The following is a 23,450-nucleotide window of genomic DNA, read 5'->3' on the forward strand; positions in this document are numbered from 1 at the left end:
TTTTCCCAGATAGACTGAAGTATGCCATTGTTAAACCACTGCATAAAAAAGGGGATATGTCTGATGTCAACAACTACCACCCAATCTCTCTTCTGACTGCCTTATCCAAAATTCTTGAAAAAGTAATGTATTGTAGAGTAGCTTCACACCTCTGTAAAAATAAAGTTTTAACAAAATGTCAGTTTGGTTTCCAGAAGGGTTTTTCAACAGAAAATGCTATATATACTTTCACTAATGAAATATTAAATGCTCCGAGTAACCGGAAGTCGCCCGTTGGTATTTTTTGTGACCTATCAAAGGCTTTTGATTGTGTAAATCATGGAATACTTCTAGATAAGCTCAAGTACTGTGGTATGAATGGGACAGTTCTCAAATGGTTTAAATCATACCTAACTGGAAGAGTGCAGAAAGTTGAAGTAAGCAGTTCACATAATATGCAAAAAACTGGTGATTTCTCAAACTGGGGACAATCAAGAATGGGGTGCTGCAAGGTTCGGTCTTGGGTCCTCTGCTGTTCTTAATATATATTAATGACTCGCCATTCTATATTCACGAAGATGCAAAGCTGGTACTTTTTGCCGATAATTCAAGTATAGCTATCACACCCAACAGACAAGAATTAACTGGTGAAATTGTAAACGATGTTTTTCAGGAAATCATTAAGTGGTTCTCTGCAAATGGGCTCTCATTAAACTTTGACAAAACACAGTATGTACAGTACTTTTTGCCGATAATTCAAGTATAGCTATCACACCCAACAGACAAGAATTAACTGGTGAAATTGTAAACGATGTTTTTCAGGAAATCATTAAGTGGTTCTCTGCAAATGGGCTCTCATTAAACTTTGACAAAACACAGTATGTACAGTTCCACGCAGTAAATGGAATGACCCCATTAATAAATATAGACTTCGATCAGAAATCGGTAAATAAGGTAGAATATTCATAATTTCTAGGTGTATGCATTGACGAGGGGTTGAACTGGAAAAAACACACTGAGGATCTGCTGAAACATTTGAGTTCAGCGACTTATGCTACTAGGGTCATTGCAAATTTTGGCGATATACATCTGAGTAAATTAGCCTAACACACTTATTTTTATTTCTGCTTTCGTATGGCATCATATTCTGGGGTAACTCATCATTGAGTAAAAGAGTGTTCATTGCACAAAAGCGTGTAATCAGAATAAGTGCTGGAGCTCATCCGAGATCATCCCACAGACACTCATTTAAAGAACTAGAAATCTTCACTGTACCCTCATGATATATTTATTCACTTATGAAATTTGTTATTAACAATTCAAACGAATTCAAAAGTAATAGCAGTGTACATGGCAACAACACTAGAAGAAAGGATGATATTCATTACTCAAGGTTAAATCTAACTTTGGCTCAGAAGGGGGTAAATTTTGGTGCCACAAAAGTCTTTGGTCACTTACCTAATAGCATCAAAAGTCTGACAGATAGCCATACAGCATTTAAAAGGAAATTAAAAGAATTTCTTAATGACAACTCCTCCTACTCATTAGATGAATTTTTGGATGTAGTAAGTGGATAATTTCCCCAACCCCCACAAAAAAATTAAAAATATTAAGTGTCATGTAATATCTTGTATAGACACCTTTTATTAACCTGACACGACAGCAGATGTTTCAGGTGGAGGCGCTTAGACAGCCTCTGTTAATTCCCTATCTCTCTCTCCATGCAATTTCCACATTTTTGGAGCCCCGAAGAAAGATATTTGTGGCTGTTGATTTGCCGGATACAATCATGGTTCCATAGGCAATCCTAACATTTTTCCATGAAGGCATTTACCATCTTGTCCCACAGTAGGATCAGTATATTAGCAATTGCAGTGATTACTTTTGAAATAATGAACAGTTCACTTACTATTTCTCTATCTGTATCATATTCATTTGACTGTCCATTGTATTTTAAATATAACATTTCATTTAGTAAAGCACATCAAGAAGTCCATAACATAGACAACATTCCTTTGCCACACCAGAGATGGCTCGAATTCAAAGATACAGTATCGACAGCAGTAGATAGATTCATACCGCATAAGTTAGTAAGAGACAGGACTGATCCACCATGGTACACAAAACACGTCAGAACACTGTTGCAGAAGCAACGAAAAAAGCATGCCAAATTCATAAGAACAGAAAATCCCCAAGACTGGCAAAGTTTCATGGAAGCTCGAAATTTAGTGCGGACGCCAAAGCGAGATGTTTTTAATAGTTTCCACAATGAAACATTGTCTCAAAATATGGTAGAAAACTCAGAGAGATTCTGGTCATATGTAAAGTACACCAGTGGCAAAAGACAGTCAATACCGTCACTGCGCAATAGCGATGGAAATGTTACCAATGATGGTGCCACTAAAACAGAGTTACTAAATACAGTTTTCCGTAATTCCTTCACGAAATAAGATGAAGTAAATATTCCAGAATTCGAAACCAGAACAGCTGTTAGCATCAGTGACATAAAAGTAGATATCTTAGGTGTTGCGGCAGAACAACTCAAATCACTTAAGAAAGGCAAGTGTTCCGGTCCAGATGGTATACCAATCAGGTTCCTTTCAAAGTATACAGACACAACAACGCCTTTCTTAGCAATCATATACAACCACTCACTTGACGAAAGGTCTGTTCCTAAAGACTGAAAAATAGCACAGGTCACACCAATATTCAAGAAAGGAAATAGGAGTAACCCATTGAATTACGGACCCATATCACTGGCCTCAATTTGCAGTAGGACTTTGGAGCATATACTGTACTCGAACATTATGAATCACGTTGAAGAAAATGAATTATTGATACATAACCAACACGGATTCAGAAAATATCATTCTTGTGCAACACAGTTAGCTCTCTATTTCCCATTAAGTAATTAGTGCTGTCAACAAGGGATCTCAGATCAATTCCATATTTCTAGATTTCCAGAAGGTTTTTTATACCATTCCTCATAAGTGACTATTAATCAAATTGCGTGCATATGGAGTATCCTCTCAGTTGTGTGACTGGATTCGTGATTTCCTCTCAGAGAGGTCACAGTTCATAGTGATAGACGGTAAATCATCGAGCAGAACAGAAGTGATATCTGGTGTCCCACAATGTAGTGTCATAGGCCCTCTGCTGTTCCTGATTTGTACAAATGATTTAGGTGATAATCTGAGCAGCCCCATTAGATTGTTTGCAGATGGCACTGTAATTTACTGTCTAGTAAAATCATCAGATGATCAGTTCCAATTACAAAATGATCTAGAGAGAATATCTGTATGGTGCAAAAAGTGGCAATTGGCACTAAACGAAGAAAAGTGTGAGGTCATCCACATGGGTACTGAAAGAAATCCGAACAATTTTGGGTATACGATAAATCGCACACATCTAAGGGCTGTCAATTTGACTAAATACCTAGGAATTACAGTTACAAGCAACTTAAATTGGAAAGACCACATGGATAATATTGTGGGGAAGCCGAAAAAAAGACTGTGCTTTGTTGGCAGAACACTTACAAGATGTGACAAACCCACTAAAGAGACAGCCTACATTACATTTGTCTGTCCTCTGCTGGAATACTGCTGCGCGGTATGGAATCCTTACCAGGTAGGATTGACGGGGGACATAGAAAAAGTGCAAAGAAGGGCAGCTCGTTTTGTGTTATCGTACAACAGGGGTGAGAGTCTCACTAACATGATACACAAGTTGGGGTGGCAGTCACTGAAACAAAGGCGGTTTTCTTTGGGGCAAGATCTATTTACGAAATTTCAATCAACAACTTTCTCTTCTGAATGTGAAAATATTTTGTTGACACCCACCTACATAGGGAGAAATGATCATCATAATAAAATAACAGAAATCAGAGCTCGAACAGAAAGATTTTGGTGTTCCTTTTTCCCATGTGCCATTCGAGAGTGAAATGGTAGAGAAGTAGTATGAAAATGGTTCGATGAACCCTCTGTCAGGCACTTAAGTGTGAATTGCAGAGTAACCATGTAGATGTAGATGTAGATGTAGGCCATATTTTAGTTGTTGGGGAATGGCTGAAGTTTAATATGTTTGGGAATGGTGATACCAATTCTTTTACAGTACAGAGATCCACATTTGCTTTGGGGTTGAAATGAAAATGTAAATACCTGTTTAGCAGAGGATCAGTCACACAATTCCCACTGAGCTTTGCCAACACTACTAGAAATGTGGATAACATATAACTGTGACAGTTTCTTAAATGTTGATGGCACTCATCAGATACTACAAAATTTAAACAATACTTTTTACAAGTATTATTCTCTGACTGCCACCAATATACTATGACACATTAATTTTGCCATATTAATTATATAACATAGAGACAGAGGAACAATAATTCTGTCGTATTTTGCATATTTCCACACTCTGATTTCCAATGGGGTGATATTCTGGGGAAATGCTTCAAAAAGGGGAAAATGTTTTTAAAATACAAAACCAAGCTGTGAGGTTCACCTGTGGTGTTCCAAATCAGACACCCTGTAGGCACCTATTCAAGACACTTGGGATACTGACACTTGCAAGTCAGTACGCCCTACTTATTGATGATATTTGTAAACAACGACAAAAAAACTTTTCCAAGCGAACTATGGTATTTACAATAATAACATATGACAGAAGCAAAGCCTTTACAAAGGCTCAGCTACTCTCAATATAATACAAAAAGGAGTTATCCAGGCTGAAATAACAATTTACAATAAGCTCACAGTGAATATAAAAAATTATATTGACAACCATCACGTATTCAAGAAAAAAGTGAAACAATCCCTTATAAACAATACTGTAAATAATTTAAATGAATTTATAGATCTATAACATTTGTAAAAGATGTATTATATTGTAAATGATGTAATTTGTATGCCAATGTACATAATATTGTGTATCTCATATGTATATTGTTGGCAATACTGTTGCTTCTTTTTTGCACCTTGAATGCAATATTGTGTAGCTTGTATTTATATTGTTTAGGGTATTGCTTGTTTTTCTTCTCTTTTTGCCCATATAATATTGTATTCATTGACTTGTCCTACATTAGAGTACAATCTTTATACAAAATGTAATTTTAGAAGACTAAATAAAAATGAATCAATCTTCAAAGGTTAGCTCTTGTACAGGATGGCGGGTATGGGCTGGCGGTGGGCGTTATGGAATAATAGTGTAAATTTTAGTGAAAGGCCATTTATTGGCTAAAGCATGATGAAAAGGGGCTACATAGGCCTAGGGAGGTGAGGGTGAGCCAGAGCTTACAATTTGGCGAACATTGTTCGCGAAGCTACCAAAAGTGGTCGTCTGCCAAAACTAAGTCCACAGTGCCGTAGCACCGGGAGAAGCAGGAGATGTTCAGTGCTACAGGACGCGCATCCGACTCGCGGGTGAGCAAGAATACAAGAGAGCGAGCCCGGCGACGGGTGGCCGGGTATGTTCGACGCACCACGCGGCTTCCTCCGCCCTGATTGGTCAGGACCGAGCAAACCGTGCGGGCGGCATGGAACTTTCCAGAGCGTTGCCTGCTAAGCGACGCCTGGGGCGGCGTTACCTCGTCAGCACACGAGAGAGGCACGTGAACAAGGTGCCCTTTCTCGGTGCTGACTTCCTGTTACTAGACCGTGGGACGAAAGAATTTACAGGCAGCTAACAGTGCCGGCCGTGGCTTGGCCGTAATGGAGAAATGAAGTTACTGGTTGGAGGCTCATATAATAAAGTAAAATCCCTTATTGTCTGGCTCATCCTTTACACTCTGTTCAAAAATGTTTTCAGATCCTGATCAAATGATGTCAAAGCAGCAAATTCAAATGAACATTTAGTTTCCTGCAGCATACTCTTTATTAACATCTGACGCACTGGTTCATTTGAAACAACATTTGGGAACTGATTTTCATATTATCTTCTATTAAGAAGGGTACTGAAATTCTTTTTCCTCCTTTTGGTATTTATTATTGGTAATATATCCAAAATGACATGAAATACCAAACTACTTTTTTAATAACAAATTATCAGTTTTGAGGGCTCTTTTCAATTGCACTAATTTTTCCTATCTTCCCACCCGAGATTCTGAAAATACTTTATTTTTTCCATATTGCAGTAGCTTTGACATGAAGTAAAGTTCACCACTCTGTTCACCCTTACTGATTTGTCTAGAACTCATTTTAGCCAAGAAAAGATCTGATGCACCATTCCCAAGAAAAAATGCCTGTATGTAGGTTTCAAGCACCATGTATATGTTCTATTGTGCTTGTTATAATCTATCTAATGTAGTAAGTATCCAAAAAATAATTTACAAGCAGCAGTGTTTTACTAAAGATATTTATCTTCTGACTTTAAGATTTGGTGCATCTAATTATCACAAAGACTTTGGATTACAGTGAAACAAAGGATTTGACATTTCTTTACAATCTGTCTGCAATAACTACAGCAAAATGACATGTGAATTCAAATAAAAATACTAATATTCTTTCATAAGCAGACAGTCACAATGCTGTTTATAACAAATTAATTTACGCTAGAAGAAATTAGCATTTCTTATTCACACAGGGAATTTGCCTCAGCAAAATAAACACCATTTGGTATACAGTTTGAAGCCAATTTGAAATGAAATTAATATGAAACACTCAACTCACCATATTTGACTAGGTAAGCATAAGAAGGAATAAGAAATTATAGAGAGTCAATCAGATACCCTGACATTCAGTTATTACCCACCTACGAACCAATCAGGGTCATCTTTTCGATGACTTTTCACCACTTTCTCCTTTCGTTCTTTTGCGGTCTTCATTTTTCTGGCTTTTTCGACAGCTGATGTCAGGATATGCATTTTTTCCTTAAGGTTTTCTGACAAGAACTGCTCTGCTAAGTCACCTACTTGTAATAACTCAATATTTACCATCTTCAATGCACTGTACAGTAGCTCTGCCCCTGTAACACAGTGGTGGCACAAGTTATGATCTCTTTTTTCTATAAACCTATGAAACACATAGGAACTTAATATATAGAATCATTGGTTCAACGTCGATACAAATGTAAACTCACACTTTCTTGTGTATACAGTAGCAAATAAAATAACTTTCCCAAATTCAATTCCAACTAGTCTGAATGAATGTTATATGAATTTATGATGTCTGATTTTTTCTGATTGAATTAGGTATTATTTGAATAAAATTAACAGGAATAATGATATATGTATGTATCAATTTTTTGGTAATTTAAATGAAAATTCCAGAATTGTGAACATGTTGCCATATTCCAGATGACAATATTAATTAGCAGAAATGGCTTTCTACAAGCAAGTATGATACATGTTCTTACTTTACCAGGAAGTCCTGGTCAGCACTACAAGTTTGCCACTGATCATACTGTCAATAATCATCAGATTGAAACTGTAACTATTTTGCTGGGATGAAATTTAGTACATTTATTATTTACAGTAATATAAAGCAAAAGTTAGAAGTATAAAGTAATAAAAAATATTACATATCTAAAACTCATGGAATGATTAAGCCTCCATGTGTAGTAATTTTTGTTTTTAAATATTCATTGCAGAATTATACTTCCAAATCAGAAAATGATTATCATTAATCAAACTATAATATGAGATTGTGCAGAAACTAGTCTGACATCCACTTTTTTCACCTCAGTGATATAGACAGCAGTACTGCAGGTACAACCACAACCAAAGAAATGAGAGAGAGAGAGAGAGAGAGAGAGAGAGAGAGAGAGAGAGAGAGAGAGAGAGTGGAGATACCGAACTAGTACACTGTCTGATCAAAAGTATCTGGACATCCCAATGTAATGTGGAATTTACCACTAGGTGGCACAAGAGGCAGACCTGCCAGTGTAAAAGGAGATGGTGAGTATTGTGATGTGATTGGAGAAGCAGTAACAGCAGACTGGGTCAGTCAGGAAGGCTCAGTGACTTCCAAAGTGGAGTACTCATTGGATGCCACCTGAGTAACAAATCCATCAGGGACATTTCAACTCTTCTACAGAAGCTCAAGTCCACTGTTGATGATGTGACTGTGAAGCGGAAATGTGAAGAACAAAACAAAACTAAACCAGAATGAGGCAGATCTCACATGCTAACTGACTGGGGCTGTCAAGTATTGCAGAGGGTGGATGTAAAAGATCGCATATCAGTTGAAGGAATTGCTTGAGAGTTCCAAAGTGCTATGAGCAGCCCAGCTAGCACAATGACTGTGTGTAGGGTATTAAAAAGAATGGAGTACAATGGTCCAGCAGCTCCACATAAGCCACACACATCTGTAGTCAATGCTAAAGGGGCACTTGAGATGGTATAAAAATTGATGCCATTGAACAGTCGACAACTGCAAAAAAGTGATTTGGAGTGATGAATCATGATGTAACCTGTGGTAGTCCGATGGAAGAGTTTGGGTTTGGTAAATGCCTGGAGAATGTTACCCATCATCATGCGTAGTGCTGTCAGTGAAGTGCAGAGAAGGTGATGGTACAGTATTGGGGGGGGGGGGGGGGGGGGTTCAATTGTTATGAGTATGGTTCCCTTAATGTGCTTAAGAAAATGCTAAGTGTGGAAGGATATTAACACATTTTACACAATTGTATACTGTTTACAGTAGTGGAACAGTTTGAACAAGATGACTGTTTGTATAAGCATGACAGTGCATCCTGTCATAACACAGCATCTGTGAAGCAATAGATTGTGAACTGTTACAATACTGGAAATGATTGACCTGGCCAGAGATCTGACATGAAACCAATGAAACACATTTTAGATGAGTTAGAACACCAATATTGCCCCACACTATGGCATTCTACATCACTGCCTTCTCTGGTTTTGGCTCTTGTGAAAGAATAGGTTGCCACTCCTCCCCAGATATTCAGACATTCACTGAATATGTCCCCAGAACAGTTCAAGCACTCATAAAGGTGAAGGGTGGACACATCCCTTATTAATGCCCCCTAATAGGTGTCTATACTTTTGACCAGATAGTGTATACAGATTCTGTAGAGGCAGTAGCCATTCAGTAGTTGCAGCGACCATAGTCCGTGTAATAGACTGATACAGGCTTTAAAAATCATTAACATGGCCATGCCATGTTGGTACAGCAGAACATCTGAAAAGAAAGGGAAACTACAATTATTACATTTCATGAGGACACACAGCTCTACTTTATGGCTTAGTGGCAATAGCAACCCACTGTATTCATGGTGTTTCTGTAAGAGCATGTAAAAATTTAACAACACATAGAGGATGCTCCGCTGAAGAATTAGAGGTAGGGAACCTGGGGTCAGAGAAGTCAGCCTGAGGAGATAGGAATAAAATCTCATTACTTTGTACTATTTTATTTATGTTAGTTACAGTTAACTGCAAATACCATCACTGACACAATAAACATACCATTTGTACTGTATCTTACAAAATGTGCTGAAATTGATGGCCATCAACCTCTGTGCAAGCACGACATTGGCAAACAAGATCCTGACAAATACCCCTGGTGTGTACAAATCCCATCACAGGTAGCTACAATTCTGGCAACTAATTCCATCTCCATATCCACCGGGGTCTCATACACATAGGAAATAATGAAGTGGATGTGGGTCAGGTAACCTTGCAAGCCATGGAATAGGACCTCCACTTCCAATCCAGCATCCAGGAAAAACAGCATTGAGATGACTGCGGACGTCCACACTGAAGTGAGGTGGTACACCATCATGTTATATCCACATACTCTCACAAACAGTAAAGGGGACAATGTAAATACAGTATAATAAAGCCATCATATGGACAAATAAAGTAAACAAAACCTGCAACATTACATCCCAGTAATCAGGAGCGTCGTCCTTCTTTCCTTGCAGGAAATAAAGAATGTACATGTAAGTTAACAGCACAGTACATGTAAACTTGTATGCATGTTAGTTGTAAATAAGCTAGAAAACAATAATGCTAGACAAAGCAATAGGCAAATTTATTTCCAAATCTCCTTAAGCTGGCTTTTCTGACCCCAGGTTCTCTAATTAAAATTGTTCAGTGGAGCATTCTCTATGTCCTGTTACTTTTTTGCATGTTCTTACAGAAACACTCTGTATAGTATTATGGAGGTAAAATAGTCCCTAGAAGTGTAAGTTGGGGGCACTAACTTCAAGCAAGAGATCCACAGTCATCAAGAATATGTTCTTGGGTTGATCACTGTTGTAATTGATGGTTAAGAGCTTCACAGTACTGAATCAGTTGGCACATATGAGTTCTCTATCCTTGAACTCACCTTCACTAACAACATCAACTGTGTCGAATGATGCTGACAAATCTTTCACCATGTAACAGTGCTAAAACCTTTCATTTCCATCATAACACTCAAAGAATGCTTACTACCTCATGACCCCCCCCCCCCTCTCTCTCTCTCTCTCTCTCTCTCTCTCTCTCTCTCTCTCTCTCTGTGTGTGTGTGTTTGTGTGTGTGTGTGTGTGTGTGTGTGTGTGTGTGTGTGTGTCTCAAGTAATATGATAATGTTCTTTATGTTCCTGTCAATAAATCTGAAATAAAACATGTAGTTTGACACAATAATAAACACAATGAGAGAAGGAGTTAAAGAGAGAAATGTTGAAAATGAAACAGAAAAGGTTCTATGAAGAGGATCCACATAAGTTAATGGGCAGTTTCTTAGCGTATCTATTTTTTACTCACACTGCTGTCTTACAATGGACAATACAAGTAATCATAATTGTACAAGCAAAGAGCAGAGCCACAAGCACAACTAAACATAATAAAGACAGATGTAGGAGTGTGCTAATTTAACAGACAACTACAACAAAAGAATTATGAGTATTTGACAGAAAAGGTAAAAGACATTTATATGACACTTCACATGCAAAGAGAAGTCCAACAGTTTGACACCTGAAATCCAGAGAAATTCTACACCTACGTCTACATCTACATGACTGCTCTGCAATTCATACTGAAGTGCCGAACAGAGGGTTTGGCAAACCAATTTCACTCTAGTTCTCTATTATTCCACTCTCAAACAGCGCACAGGAAAAATGGACACTTAAATCTTCCTGTTGACCTCTTGTTTTATTACAATGACTGTTTCTCCCTATGTAGGTGAGAGTCAACAAAATATTTTCATATTTGGAGGAGAATGTTGGTGACTGAAATTTCATGGAAAGATCTCACTGCAATGGAAAACGCCTTTGTTTTAATGATTTCCACATCAATATGTGTATCATACCTGTGATCTCTCTCCCCTACATGATGATGATACAAAATGAACTGCCTCCTTTCAACTTTTTCGATGTTCTCCGTCAATCCTATCTGGCAAATATGCCATACCATACAGGAATAATCTAGCAGAGGAAGGGCAAACAGCCTTAGTGAAGCTGAAAACAACACAAAAAGAGGACAGAATATAGATAAAGATGGGATGGGAAGGAGGAGAAGAAAGTAGAAATTTGAAAAAAGTAGGGCAGTACTGTAAACGAGGAAATAATAGAGAAGGAGAAAAGAACATGAAGAAAGGAACAGAAGCACGGATCACACTGCAACAGAGGAGAATTGTGAAAGTTAGAATTGTATTTAATTACTGCTTTTTCATGCCCCCCTCCCCCACATTCTACTATCAATGACCATCTTTGACCTCTCATCAGTGTCTCACTGACTTCCCAGGACTTTGTAGGTCTTGTCATTTGCAAGACACTGTGTGACTATATGAATGTAAGTCTCTCTGTCTCCCTTGCCAGGTATGACCTTCCTTTCCTATTAGACCCTTAGCTCTAATACCTGCTCTCTCCTTCAATTTCTTTCACTGTCTTCTGGGGATGGACTAATTCCACAAATTAAAGATTTCTGTTTCTTTCTAAAACTGTTATTAAATCTTTAGAAGAAAAATGGAAGTTCATTATTTTTTTTAACTTCTATAATAAATCGCAGGTGAATCTACTCGGCACATAAATTACAACATACGGAAAGTAACAGACGCAGAATATATTACATATCTGATCAAGGAGTGATCTACAGATCACAACAGTTGAAGACATACTTCAGAACCAAGATCACTTTAAATATTTATTTTGAATTGATGACCAGTTTCAACAGCATTTTGCTGTCATCTTTGGATCTGCAATACAATACAATACAATATAATATAATACAACACACACACACACACACACACACACACACACACACACTGCATTTGTAAACATATTTTCTATGCCAGTAGATAAGTATAATATTTTACATACTGTTAACACAACTCCTCTTTTCCAAAATTATGCCAAATATTTTGACACTGTAGAAAAATTTAAATAATTCAGAAATGCAAGCTCTACCTGGTGGTAAATCGCAACCAATCAGCATATCGCAACCAATCAGCATATCATTAACAAAAATAGTATTTACAAACATGTTGTCCTGCAACTTTCACCGATCACAATCGACCACACACATGCTTGTCTGAAGGTCCAATGAGTTGGGGATTGTGACAGAAAAACTACCTCTTATGTCCACTACATGGCAGCATGGTAATAGATGTTACTGTTTGCATTTAAATTAAATAATTACACAATTTGTTTATTAGAAATTTGTACAGTGATTAAAAACACTCCACATCTAGAGTTAAAGAAAATTACACATGTTCCATAAAGATTGTACAGTCGTAATAGATTTCAATATACAAGTTTTCATAAAGGAGCAATATCATTATTTAAGTAATACACTGCTAAAAAATTTTATGCTGTTATGTACGTCATACTTATCTAAAAGCAATCCAATAAAGTTTTTTAATTTTTTACATGTATTTGTCACTGCACATTGCAAGTTCTGTATAAATTAAAAAAAAATTACTACTATAGTATAAGGGAGGCAAATTTTTATTCTCATGATTTCTTCGTTTTATTTCTAAAGCCTCTTGTTCTCGACAATTCACCCATTTTTGCATATGTTATTTAAGTGAGACATCATCATTTTTTATTATGCTACCTTGCATCACAAAATCACAAACCACTAAAGCAGTAACATCAGTGTACAATCACAACATCCTGCCATAACACTTCACTGACAATGAACAACCTCCAAGACTACTTGTCACGTAATACCTAGATGGCATCATACAGTATGTAAAAACTTTTTTCTTAATATGATCTTACCATAGGATTTTACGTTAATCTCATGTTGTCTCGTTTATCTATTAGTCCGAAAATCTCTGACACTACTTATCAACAAGGAAATTTTCATGTCGTATTTGGACTGTCTCATTTTTAAAAGAGGTTTTTAGCTGTGAAGTTTGGAAGTTTTAAACATAAATATACAGATAAAAGAGGAAACATGAGAGTCATGTCAAGTGCTATCATAATATCATATAAAGAAAAATGAAATTTACAAGTTGTATGATGTCATATACACATTAAGTAACATATAGTCTTAGAGATTGTTCATTGGATAATTATATTACACAAGTTGAAATGTTATGTCAGGATGTTCTGATTGTACACTGATGTTACTACTTTAGTGGATGACATACTGATTGGTTGTGATCTGTTTGCTGGTAGAGCTTGCATTTCCAAGCTATTTAAATTTTTAAACATTGTCAAAATATATGGCATAATTTTGAAAAAGATGAGTTATGTTAACATTATGTAAACTATTATACTTATATATTTCATTTCTACCTTGACACAGAAAATATGTTTACGAATGCAATGTGTGTGTATGTCTTGTTGCAGATCCGAAGATGACAGATAAGTGCTGTTGAAACCTGTGTTCCGTTCAAAATAAATATGTAATGTGATAATGGCTCTGAAGTATTTCTTCAAATATATAAGGAATGCCAAGGTACACAAATCCACACAAGCCACTTCTGTGTTGACTGAAGATGGGCTGCTGGCTCAGATGTTAATGGAAAGGGATGCATGGTACTCACTCTGTGAAAACAACATAATGAGTGATAAACCCAAATGAAAGAATGATCTTGGAATTAACACACATCAAGATAAAATCAAGTGTGTTCAGTTGTGATTATTAACATAAAAATCTCTTGATCCTGACTCCTTGATCACATAATCCTAGGAATGTATTTATGTAAGAACAACATCACCATCCTAGAACATGTTACCATTTGCAACATAGGCAGTTGCAGTACCCTTCTGCAGCAGTTTGGAAGAATGCTTCTCAATGAGATACACACACAGTACATGCAGTTACTCTCTTTCTGGCCAATGACACTAAGAAGTGCTTAGAGGCAATTTAAGTATCTAACTACTGGTATTAAAAAACCATTGCACTTACAGTAAACATGATGAACAGGACTAGTGTTGTAGGTTAGTTTTGCTTTTACGTACAACAGATTACCATGAAACAACACAGATGAAAATGAATTTCATTTTCACTTAAACACTGCATACATAATGCAGAGATGAATACACATCAACAGCAGGAAAAAATTGAAAACCCATGCTAATGGTCATGTTAAATGTGTGACAATCAATTGACAAGGGGAGATGACAGGAGAATTATTAATGTAATAACTTAAAGAGTGAAGACAGACTAAAAAGTATAAGATATGCCACAGACTAGATGCATAACTGAAATCTTGGTCCCTTGAGGGAGATTATGATTACTGTAAGAAAGACATGAGAAGTGCAAATAGGTGAATTAAAAAAAAAAAGCTTCAACATCTAACAGCACAAAAATGTGTGCAGATGGTCCTTCTTGTTTTCTTATTATTTTGCTTCCTCTCAACAAAGAGATCAATAACAGATGAAGCACGCCCCCAGTCCTGATGAGTAATTTTGGATGAAAATAATCAAGTGTTTACATAAAGAACCAATTCCGTATTTGCCTGACCAGGTTTAAAAATGATTTTCAACTTGTATTTTAAAACATTTGACTACGAAACTGCATTGCTCTGTAGAGGCCAGCTAGTTAAAGTTTTATGTCCTATTTAAGTTAATGGCATTTAGAGACAGAGCATTAGGTCAAAACAGAAGAACATGGAAGAAAATAGCTAATAGACTCATTTAAGGAACAGTTCTTATATTTAAGTGAGATAACTTCGAGAAGTTATGGAAAATCTACATGATGATTGCCAGAAACGTGATTGGATCTTGTTTTATCTAAATATTAGCTGAGTGTCTTAAAGGCACCTAGCTCAGAGTGATGTAACATAGGCTATGTTGAGAGCAGTGTGTACAATCATCCAAAGTACACCACGATTGTGTGCGAAAGCTGTCAATGAATCTGACAGAGGAGCAATGCATATAGCAAAATCAGCAGAAGATAAAGAGACAAGGAAAAGACATAGGATGAAGAAAGACAGAGGTACAGATGAAGGAAGGAAGGAAGGAAGAGTGAAAGAATGAGACAGAGAAAAAGGGAGGGGGGGGGGGGAGGGTGAGATAATAACTAGAAATAAAGCTATGGGAATTCTAATCTATCTGTAGTCATGCAATAGGGTTTTCTATTCTTGACTACCTCAATGCTACCACTCACAGTATAAAAAAAAAAAAAAAAAAAAAAAAATTGATTTTAGTGATGTATGTCGGATTCAGGAATCTGGGGTTAAATGCCTTTTGCTAAACTTACGGGGATTTAGTAAGTCTTTACAAAAGTCATACAAAAAAGTAAACTGCCCCACATATAAACAAGGATGTCATACAATAATAAGCAACAGGAAAACACAAAACTAAACATTACTAAAAGAATTTTACACCTGGCAAGTGCTTTAGAATAATAGAGGTAAAGCTCCAACAGTTGTGTTCAAAGACCTGAATGTCTTCAGTGTAACTTTATGAAAATCTTAGCTTGCTTTTTTCCTTCTCCAGCAGCATTTTTGTGCCATATTGCATAATAATTTATTCGGTATCATTCAAGATACTTCATGACTGACCTGATGTGCTTGAAGAAGTATGCTGCTGTATGTTGAATTCTGGAACCTTCTATTTCAATTAACTATCCGTTTGCCATGTCTTAGGTTTCTGAGACCCCTCTGTGCCATCGCATCTTGACTAATTATCATGACCATGCTAAGTGGGCAATTCTTCTTGGTGAAGTAGACACTTTCAAGTAAAGTCCCAGTTGCTTTTTGGCAACCTGAGACAGTGAAATATATAACTTTCAAAATAAGGAGGTGTGTAAAAATATTTTATCACCACTTACATGCCATAGAGACAGATCATCAACTTCAAGCAAACTATTTTTCATCTGAATGAAGTTCTCTACTGAACTGACATTCTCAACCACATGACCAGCATCATCAGAATGAGCAGTGAATGGAGCTACGTTTTTCATTTGACTGTAGCTTCAATAATATATTTACAAAACTAAACATAACACAAATAGTAAAATATGTGGTCAATAATAACATAAAGAAAACCTCAGAATAATGTTTGTGCATACAAAACACATACATCTCTGCACAACAGTGTGCAGAGAGCACCTCCACAAAAAAGAAACAACACGTAATTAATTATCTCTACAAGCTCTACTCCACAAAATGCTGATCACACACCCAATTCTTTCAGGAGAAAAATAATCCTCCTGAAGAACAAGCTGAATTCATTATGCAAGAGTATTAGATATTTACAAAAAGAATTGGCTTCAATTAATAGTATATATTATAGGTAGATGACTCTCCATAGACACGTTACTTACACAGAAAAGGAAAATGTGTTTCTCATACAAATTTCTCAAAAGTTATAAAATTTTATTCCTTAGTAAAGTAGTGTGTCCTAGCTATTTTCCAGATTTGAACCAAATCACAAACTAGTTTACATAATTCATGATACATACAATAAATGTAAATCTCATTTATACCTGTAATGGCATCTTCTCCGTCTTTAAGTAAAATAAGAAGTGACTGCTCCTTAACGGTCTGAAAGAAGTCTTCATCATCAACAATTGTACCATCTTCTAGCTGGACTGTCACATCCTCATCAATCTGAAAAGAGTTTGGCATTTAGAACTACCCAAACTTTTGACACACTATACATGAATTTGGGATTTACTATGTGAGCAAAAAGTTAGGTGTCAAATGAAAACTAACTTCAAAATGAAAACTCATTAATATACATGGTACGTAACAGAACCATGAGGGTAAAATATATAAAACATTCTGAGACATAATTTATCACGACTATATTGCAACCACAACCATTAGGTAACTTATTTTATTACATGTACCATTGTAATTTACTTTTTTCAGCAAATAAAATGCACTACTCACTTTTTGAAAAATGAAATTACATTCTTAACACAGTTTTTACACATAAAATAACAAGCTGATCATTCAGAATCATTAAAACAGCAAAGAAAATGTTCATTTACATATATATACTTGCATACACATTTCATTTCTACAAAGAAACATGATTATAAAATTTAATAATATCTTGAATAATAACCACTTGGCTGCTCTTGTAAACAATTTATATAACAAATGGTTTTGTAGCCTAGAAGCCATATTATCACATTAAATATGGTGAATTATGACATTAAAGTTGCAACATGGACGGGACCAAACATCCCTTGTCTACGAGTAAATTATGCAGGGAAGCAGAAAGTATGAGTCCACAGTTTCTCAAGCATCACATGAATCCAAATGGATGATAGTAGGTTCAACATAACTGGTTAATCACTACATATTGGGGGACAATCCATCCAGCCTCTCACAAATACAGCAGACTGCAATGTCTAGAGATGCAGACAGGGAAGTGGCCAGCTACTTACATAGGCTACTTTTTTTTCTAATACACACAATATATAAACATATATGTACTGCATAAATGGGCAAAGTTTTTAGAAAAGATCCCCAAAAATTCTTGACTCACTTTTTTCAAATTTTTACATGAAGTGACATAAATGACACTGAGACAATTAGTTTAATACAGCACACGTGGGGCCGCAAATGTCAGGAAATACTTGAAAAGTGGATGACACATGTTGAACACGTGAGACCACCAGATGATGCATGTGCAGCAGTTGGGCTTGTTGATCCTAACTTCACTGGTAGAGGGCAGAGCTGCACATTGCACTGCTCGGCTACCCTTTTTTTCAAACATCTTTATAAATGTGATATGTTGTAAACATAAAAGTCACAAAATTATTGTCCTTGCTGTAACCAAGCAAAATCTGTTCTTAGTTTGTGTTTCTTTCCTTTTGTCTCATGTTTTTTTGTTTACAGAATTTATTTAGTAAACAAAACTTAGGTCATTTACTGGTAGCAATGCAATTAGAAAGCTTATACTCATTTACTTGTGGTGCAATATGGTAACTTTTTGTTGCACTGTACTTTACAATAAACCACCGGGCTCAGTGAGACTGGTAAATGAAATAATAAATATTACCTCATGAAAACACATAATAGTCTAACCCAAATTTTAACAAAATACTTCCTGCCACATGGAAGATTTGAACTCCGATCCTCTCAAGCTATAGCCATGCACATAGGCCCGCAGCCACACTGATGTAAATACTTGACTTGGGTTGGGATGATCAGGTGTGATAGACCAATAAGCTGAATTACTGCACATGAGGCAAGGTATGTCATCCAGTAATGTCACATGTTCAACATTTGTCATCCACTTTCCAGATATTTCTCAACGTTTGCAGCCTCATGTGCCTTACATTAAATTACTTGTCTCAGCATCATTCACATCAATTTGGGGGTTTTCAAACATTAACAAGAATCACCATGTATACTACATAAGGGGGAAATGTTGCTAGCGACCACCTCACAAATTTATTGACTGATTTACTTGAAATTTTTAAACAATATTCTAGTAAATTTCCAGACAGACAAAAGCTGTGTTTTTTTTACCAACAAAGTACAGGTATTCTTTTAAAACTGACTATAAGAAAGAAAATGCTATGCTGTGAAACTGTGCAACTACATTTTCTTTCTTACTGTCAGTTTTAATTTTGATAGGAGAGCACTTCAACCTTTAGACAAACTGTTTCTCCCATATATATTCTTTCTTCTTATATGCAATTTCAAATAAAAATTGTATACAAAATTATGTGGTATTTTTCTCCTTCCTCACACTCAGCTTTAACAGAAAACAGGATAGTTGTATTTATGTCTTACTGGCTTATGATTAGAATACTTCTACAGAACCTGAATTGTCCAAAACCTTTTAATCCTACCCGTTCATAGATTAAAACTATGTTAAATACTGTCATTGAAGCTACTATCCTCACAGATCCAACAGCAGGAGATATTTCTCATACCCATATACAAATGATCCCAACTGATTTACCCATTTATTTTAAGAGACGCCTGTCCTCAATCAAAGTTTCACTGGCTATAAAATGAAAACAATGCTCAAGGTCAGGAAGAGGGAGGAAGAGAAAATGGACAAAAAGGGGGAGGGAAATGGACATACAGAGGAGGAAGGAGGAGATGGACACAGATGAGAGGGGGGAGGAGGCAGCGGAGATAGATGTGGAGAAGAGAAGGTGGACAGAGAGAGGAGGGGAGATCAGAACATATATATAATTCCCATACATATTTAGCTATTGCAAAGCATTGCTGGGTTCGCTAGCAATTAATACAGACAAAAGAAGGGCTTGTCATGGAAAATTACCTTGTGGGGAACTTTAGCAAGATTTTTCATTAAAAACCTAGAAAAAGCCTTCTCCAGACAAAAGTCTGACCTGATAGATAGTAGTTACAAAAGAAAAGTATACAATTCTATAATTATTTCAAAGTCAAAGATTGAAGATCTAACTAAGAAAATGTTTAGTTTATTTCAAAAATTAAGGCTAAGTCATAATTTGAACATCAGAACAAGGACAAAAAAATGTTTGTGATTTCACTATATGCAAGAAAAATGGCAAGTAAACCTTTCAAATATTCAGGAAACCAACATGTACCAACATTATTATAAATGCCTAATCTTGTCATCCTCTGTGGCATAAACGTGCTTATTTCTACTCAAGTATCCATAGGGTTCTTTGCCTTTCCTTAGAGCAGTCACAAATAATGAAGGAACTCAGCATTATGTGACTGGTTGCCCACAATACTGAACAAGATTCAAAAATAGTCTATTTTGTACATAACTAAATTATTCAAAATAATGAACTTTTTGAACTTTACAAAAGAAAGATAAGTTACCAACCAAGAATGTTTACCACCATGAAATATATAGGTTGGATTTTCCAAGAAGAAAGGAACCTCATAAAACATGGAATGGACAGAAAAAAATCTCCACCAATATGTATTTGAACATCTATGATGGACTGCTCACCTAACACACACTGCACTGCCTTCCTGGCGTCCCACTAGTGCCTGGTGCCCAGCTGAAGTATCCAACTGCTATGTGTCATCATCTCCAGTCTGTCATGCTACAGGATAACAGTGCTTTAACAGCTACACATCATGACAAACATAACACCACCTACACGCCTTCAAGCACCCCATACTGATTTTTACTAAGGAACACAAATGCAACTAATTAATTATTTTTCCTCCTTTTCTACACTGGTGTAGTATACATCATAAATACTCCTAGCCAGTACTTTCCTTGTATAGTCAATCAATATCATCATACGTCTATGAACCACCTTTAAATTTTGTAGACTTCCTTACAACCAGTTAGAAAAATCATATCACACTTCTCTAATGAATGCAACTATAAAATTTGTGCTGAAGTAGATATTTCTTTCACGAATGTAAACACGCATTAATAGACAAAGAGGGGATTTCAATCTGACTACAAAACCGTGATCTCTATCTTCAGTCTGTTTACAGTGCAACAGAAACCATTGCACCATGTGCCTTTGGTATGATTTTCTTCTTTTTTATCCTTATGTAAATGGCGACTCAGCAGATTTTATAGATTCTATAATGACTGTCTCACTTTTTAATCTATTGACTGGCTGATGATGACCACCGACTAGCTGGTCGAAAGCAGTTGCAGCATTATGGATGCTTATGTGATACTTCATAAAAGATTACACAAAGAATAAAGTACATAAATCAATCAATGGACAGTTCTGCATCCTTGGCTGTCACCTAGGACACAGCTGCTGACTACAGAGTGAGATTACTTCAACATGTCCTCCATAGGAAAGAGGGATGTAGTATATGTGGCTGGCACTTTATGATCTGACCACCAACCACACAGAAGATAGCTGCAGGTAGCCCCCTGACAAAGCACCCACAACTGAACTGCAACTCATCCTGCCTGTGACAGCTACTCTGGTATCTGAGGGTGCCACAGTGCCACTGTTACTAGTACTAGATCACCTCTAGCAGGCATATGATACAAGCATGACTTCTCAGTATTCTTTCACTGAACAGCTTTATAATATGCCACCAAGAAGCTCACCACTCAGTCTGAGTGTGTGCAAATTCCTGTCGCCATTTGGGAGTTCAGCATTCACCAAGTGCCATGCATCAGAGCACAGCACATGCCAGTCAGAGCCTAGACATCAATAATGTAGCAGATATGAACTTTGTTTATAGCAGTGTTTCCTTACTATATCAGACTGTGTACTCTACTGCACTTACTGTACTTTCAAGAACTGTTCTCAAGTAGTCCTGTTTCTCATCAGATTATGACAATATTTCAATTGCATTTGTTAGTTGCTATTCACAACCTAACATTACAATGTATTCTCTTTGTCAAAAACAAAGTTCTATTGTTCTTGGTTGCCTGGGCACATTTCTCTTCTTGTAGCATGCACCACCCCCAATGGGATCCAAAAATGGTGAAGAGGTAAACGTTTCTTTTTCCGTAACACTCTTGTCTGTATGAGGACTGTTTTGCTTCTAGGCCTTCATCCCCAGTATCTTGTGCTCAACCAGGTAGTTTTCCACTTGGTGTTCATGTACCCTCCACACGGTGTTTTGTGGTTCTGTCACAGAATCTGGCATCCACCAGTAGTAGTTGACTGTTTACTTGGTATCCTTGCCTTTTGTGTGTTCACATTTTTTGCTCTCTCACATTCTGTGATTCTATGTATTATTCTTATTTGTTTTGCCTTATTTCTGTGTGGTGCTAGCACAGCTTCATTTCTTTGTCTCTGTGTTTTTGCTTGTGCTGTTTCACTGCATGCTCCAACTTCTCTTGTTTCTTGACAATATTGGATGATCTCTTATGAATGGCACTTGTTGCACACTGATGCTGAATAAGTTAACTGGAACTGAAACTCGCACACTCAGAGACTGACTAGTGAGTTGCTGGGTGGTACGTTATAAAGCTGTCTGGCAGAGGAATATTGAGAAGCCGTGCTTGTGTCTCATGGTCTGCAGAGGCAAGCAAGTGCTGGCAACAGCAGCTCTGTGTTTCCTTTAGATACCACAGTGGCTGCCACAGGCAGGATGAGTTGCGATTGAATTGCAGGTGCCTTTACAGGGTGCCAACCTGGGGCGGTCTGCCGTGCACTTGGTAACTGGATTGGAAGGTGTCGGCTACGAATAACGCATCCCTCTTCCATATGGAGAAGATAGCTATGTTGTTGGCGGCTGTGTTGTAGGTGACAGCTGAGCACGCAGCATCCCTTTCCCCTATGCAGGAGATGGTGGAGTCATCTCACTGGAGCTGGCAACAGCAACATAGATGACATCCATAGTTTTTGCATCGATTCTTTCACAAGGGAGAGACGGTGAAGCCATCATGGGGAAGAAGTGCCTCCTGGAGGAGGGAGCATGTCCTGGCATGAGACAGTATATCAAGGAACAGGTGCTTACAGCAGGGAGCACTGGAAGCAGTGCCAAAGGCTGGTGGAACAGAGCCAGCCACAAAGAGAAAGACCCAGCCAGTGGAAAACAGTGAGGGGCAGACCTGGGAAATAAGACATGCAGGGTTGTCATCAAAAGAGGAATGTCCATGCTGCTGAAGCCGATGTGACCTGATGAGGCCAGGCTTGTGGTAAAACTTCCACAACCAGCAAACCAGAGTGTTAGAGAAATGCAACTGGAGATTTGTGAGACTTTGCAGAGCAAAGTCCCAGAGTAGACATGCGGCACACCTCGAGAAGGTGCCTGTGAGTGGTGAAACGTGTGACACATTCTTCGTTGGGACGAAGCACAAGAGAAGAAGCAGGACTCCAAGGATGTAGGCTGAACATCAGCACCAGGCAGAAAGAATGGCTGAATTGGGGCTGTGTGTCCAGAGGGGCAAGGTGTGGTCAGCAAAAACGGCGGAGGACAGAGTAATGTCACCCTCCGAACAAGAAGGTAAGGTCACAAAGAGGACAGGAGTTGAAGACACAAGAAGCATGAGGGCAGGGCTGATAGAGGAGAGTGTCAAGTAGTTCAGCAGCATGCTGACCGGTGGCGAGAAGGGCACCAGTGGTAGTGGCGCCTGAAGAGGCGATGAGGGTGCTGGCGATGCTGGAGCCAGTAGAGGTACTGTGGCTGTCAGTGATAGTACCAGTGATGCTGGAACCAGAAGAGGAGCCTGTGCCCATGGTGAGAGCACAGGCAGTGTAGGAGTAGGTGGCACAGGAGCGGATG

At 37.5% G+C, this 23,450-nt stretch overlaps 1 protein-coding gene across 3 annotated transcripts in view; it reads right to left on the minus strand.

Annotated features, from left to right (window-relative positions):
* The window catches only part of LOC124723002 (DNA fragmentation factor subunit beta), a 148,960-nt gene that overhangs the window by 21,933 nt on the left and 103,577 nt on the right, over positions 1 to 23,450 (minus strand). For all 3 annotated transcript variants that reach the window (XR_007006477.1, XM_047248178.1, XM_047248177.1), the window contains exons 3-4: positions 16,805 to 16,928; positions 6,727 to 6,939 (exon numbers count right to left, since the gene is read on the minus strand). Coding sequence is in view for 2 of the 3 variants with exons in the window: in XM_047248178.1 (XP_047104134.1) it covers positions 6,727 to 6,939; positions 16,805 to 16,928 (337 nt within the window). In the remaining variant the exon portion in view is untranslated. The remainder of the gene's footprint in view (positions 1 to 6,726; positions 6,940 to 16,804; positions 16,929 to 23,450) is intronic.

The sequence above is a fragment of the Schistocerca piceifrons genome, chromosome X (genome assembly GCF_021461385.2).
Source record: "Schistocerca piceifrons isolate TAMUIC-IGC-003096 chromosome X, iqSchPice1.1, whole genome shotgun sequence".
In the NCBI taxonomy this organism is placed as follows: Eukaryota; Metazoa; Arthropoda; class Insecta; order Orthoptera; family Acrididae; genus Schistocerca; species Schistocerca piceifrons.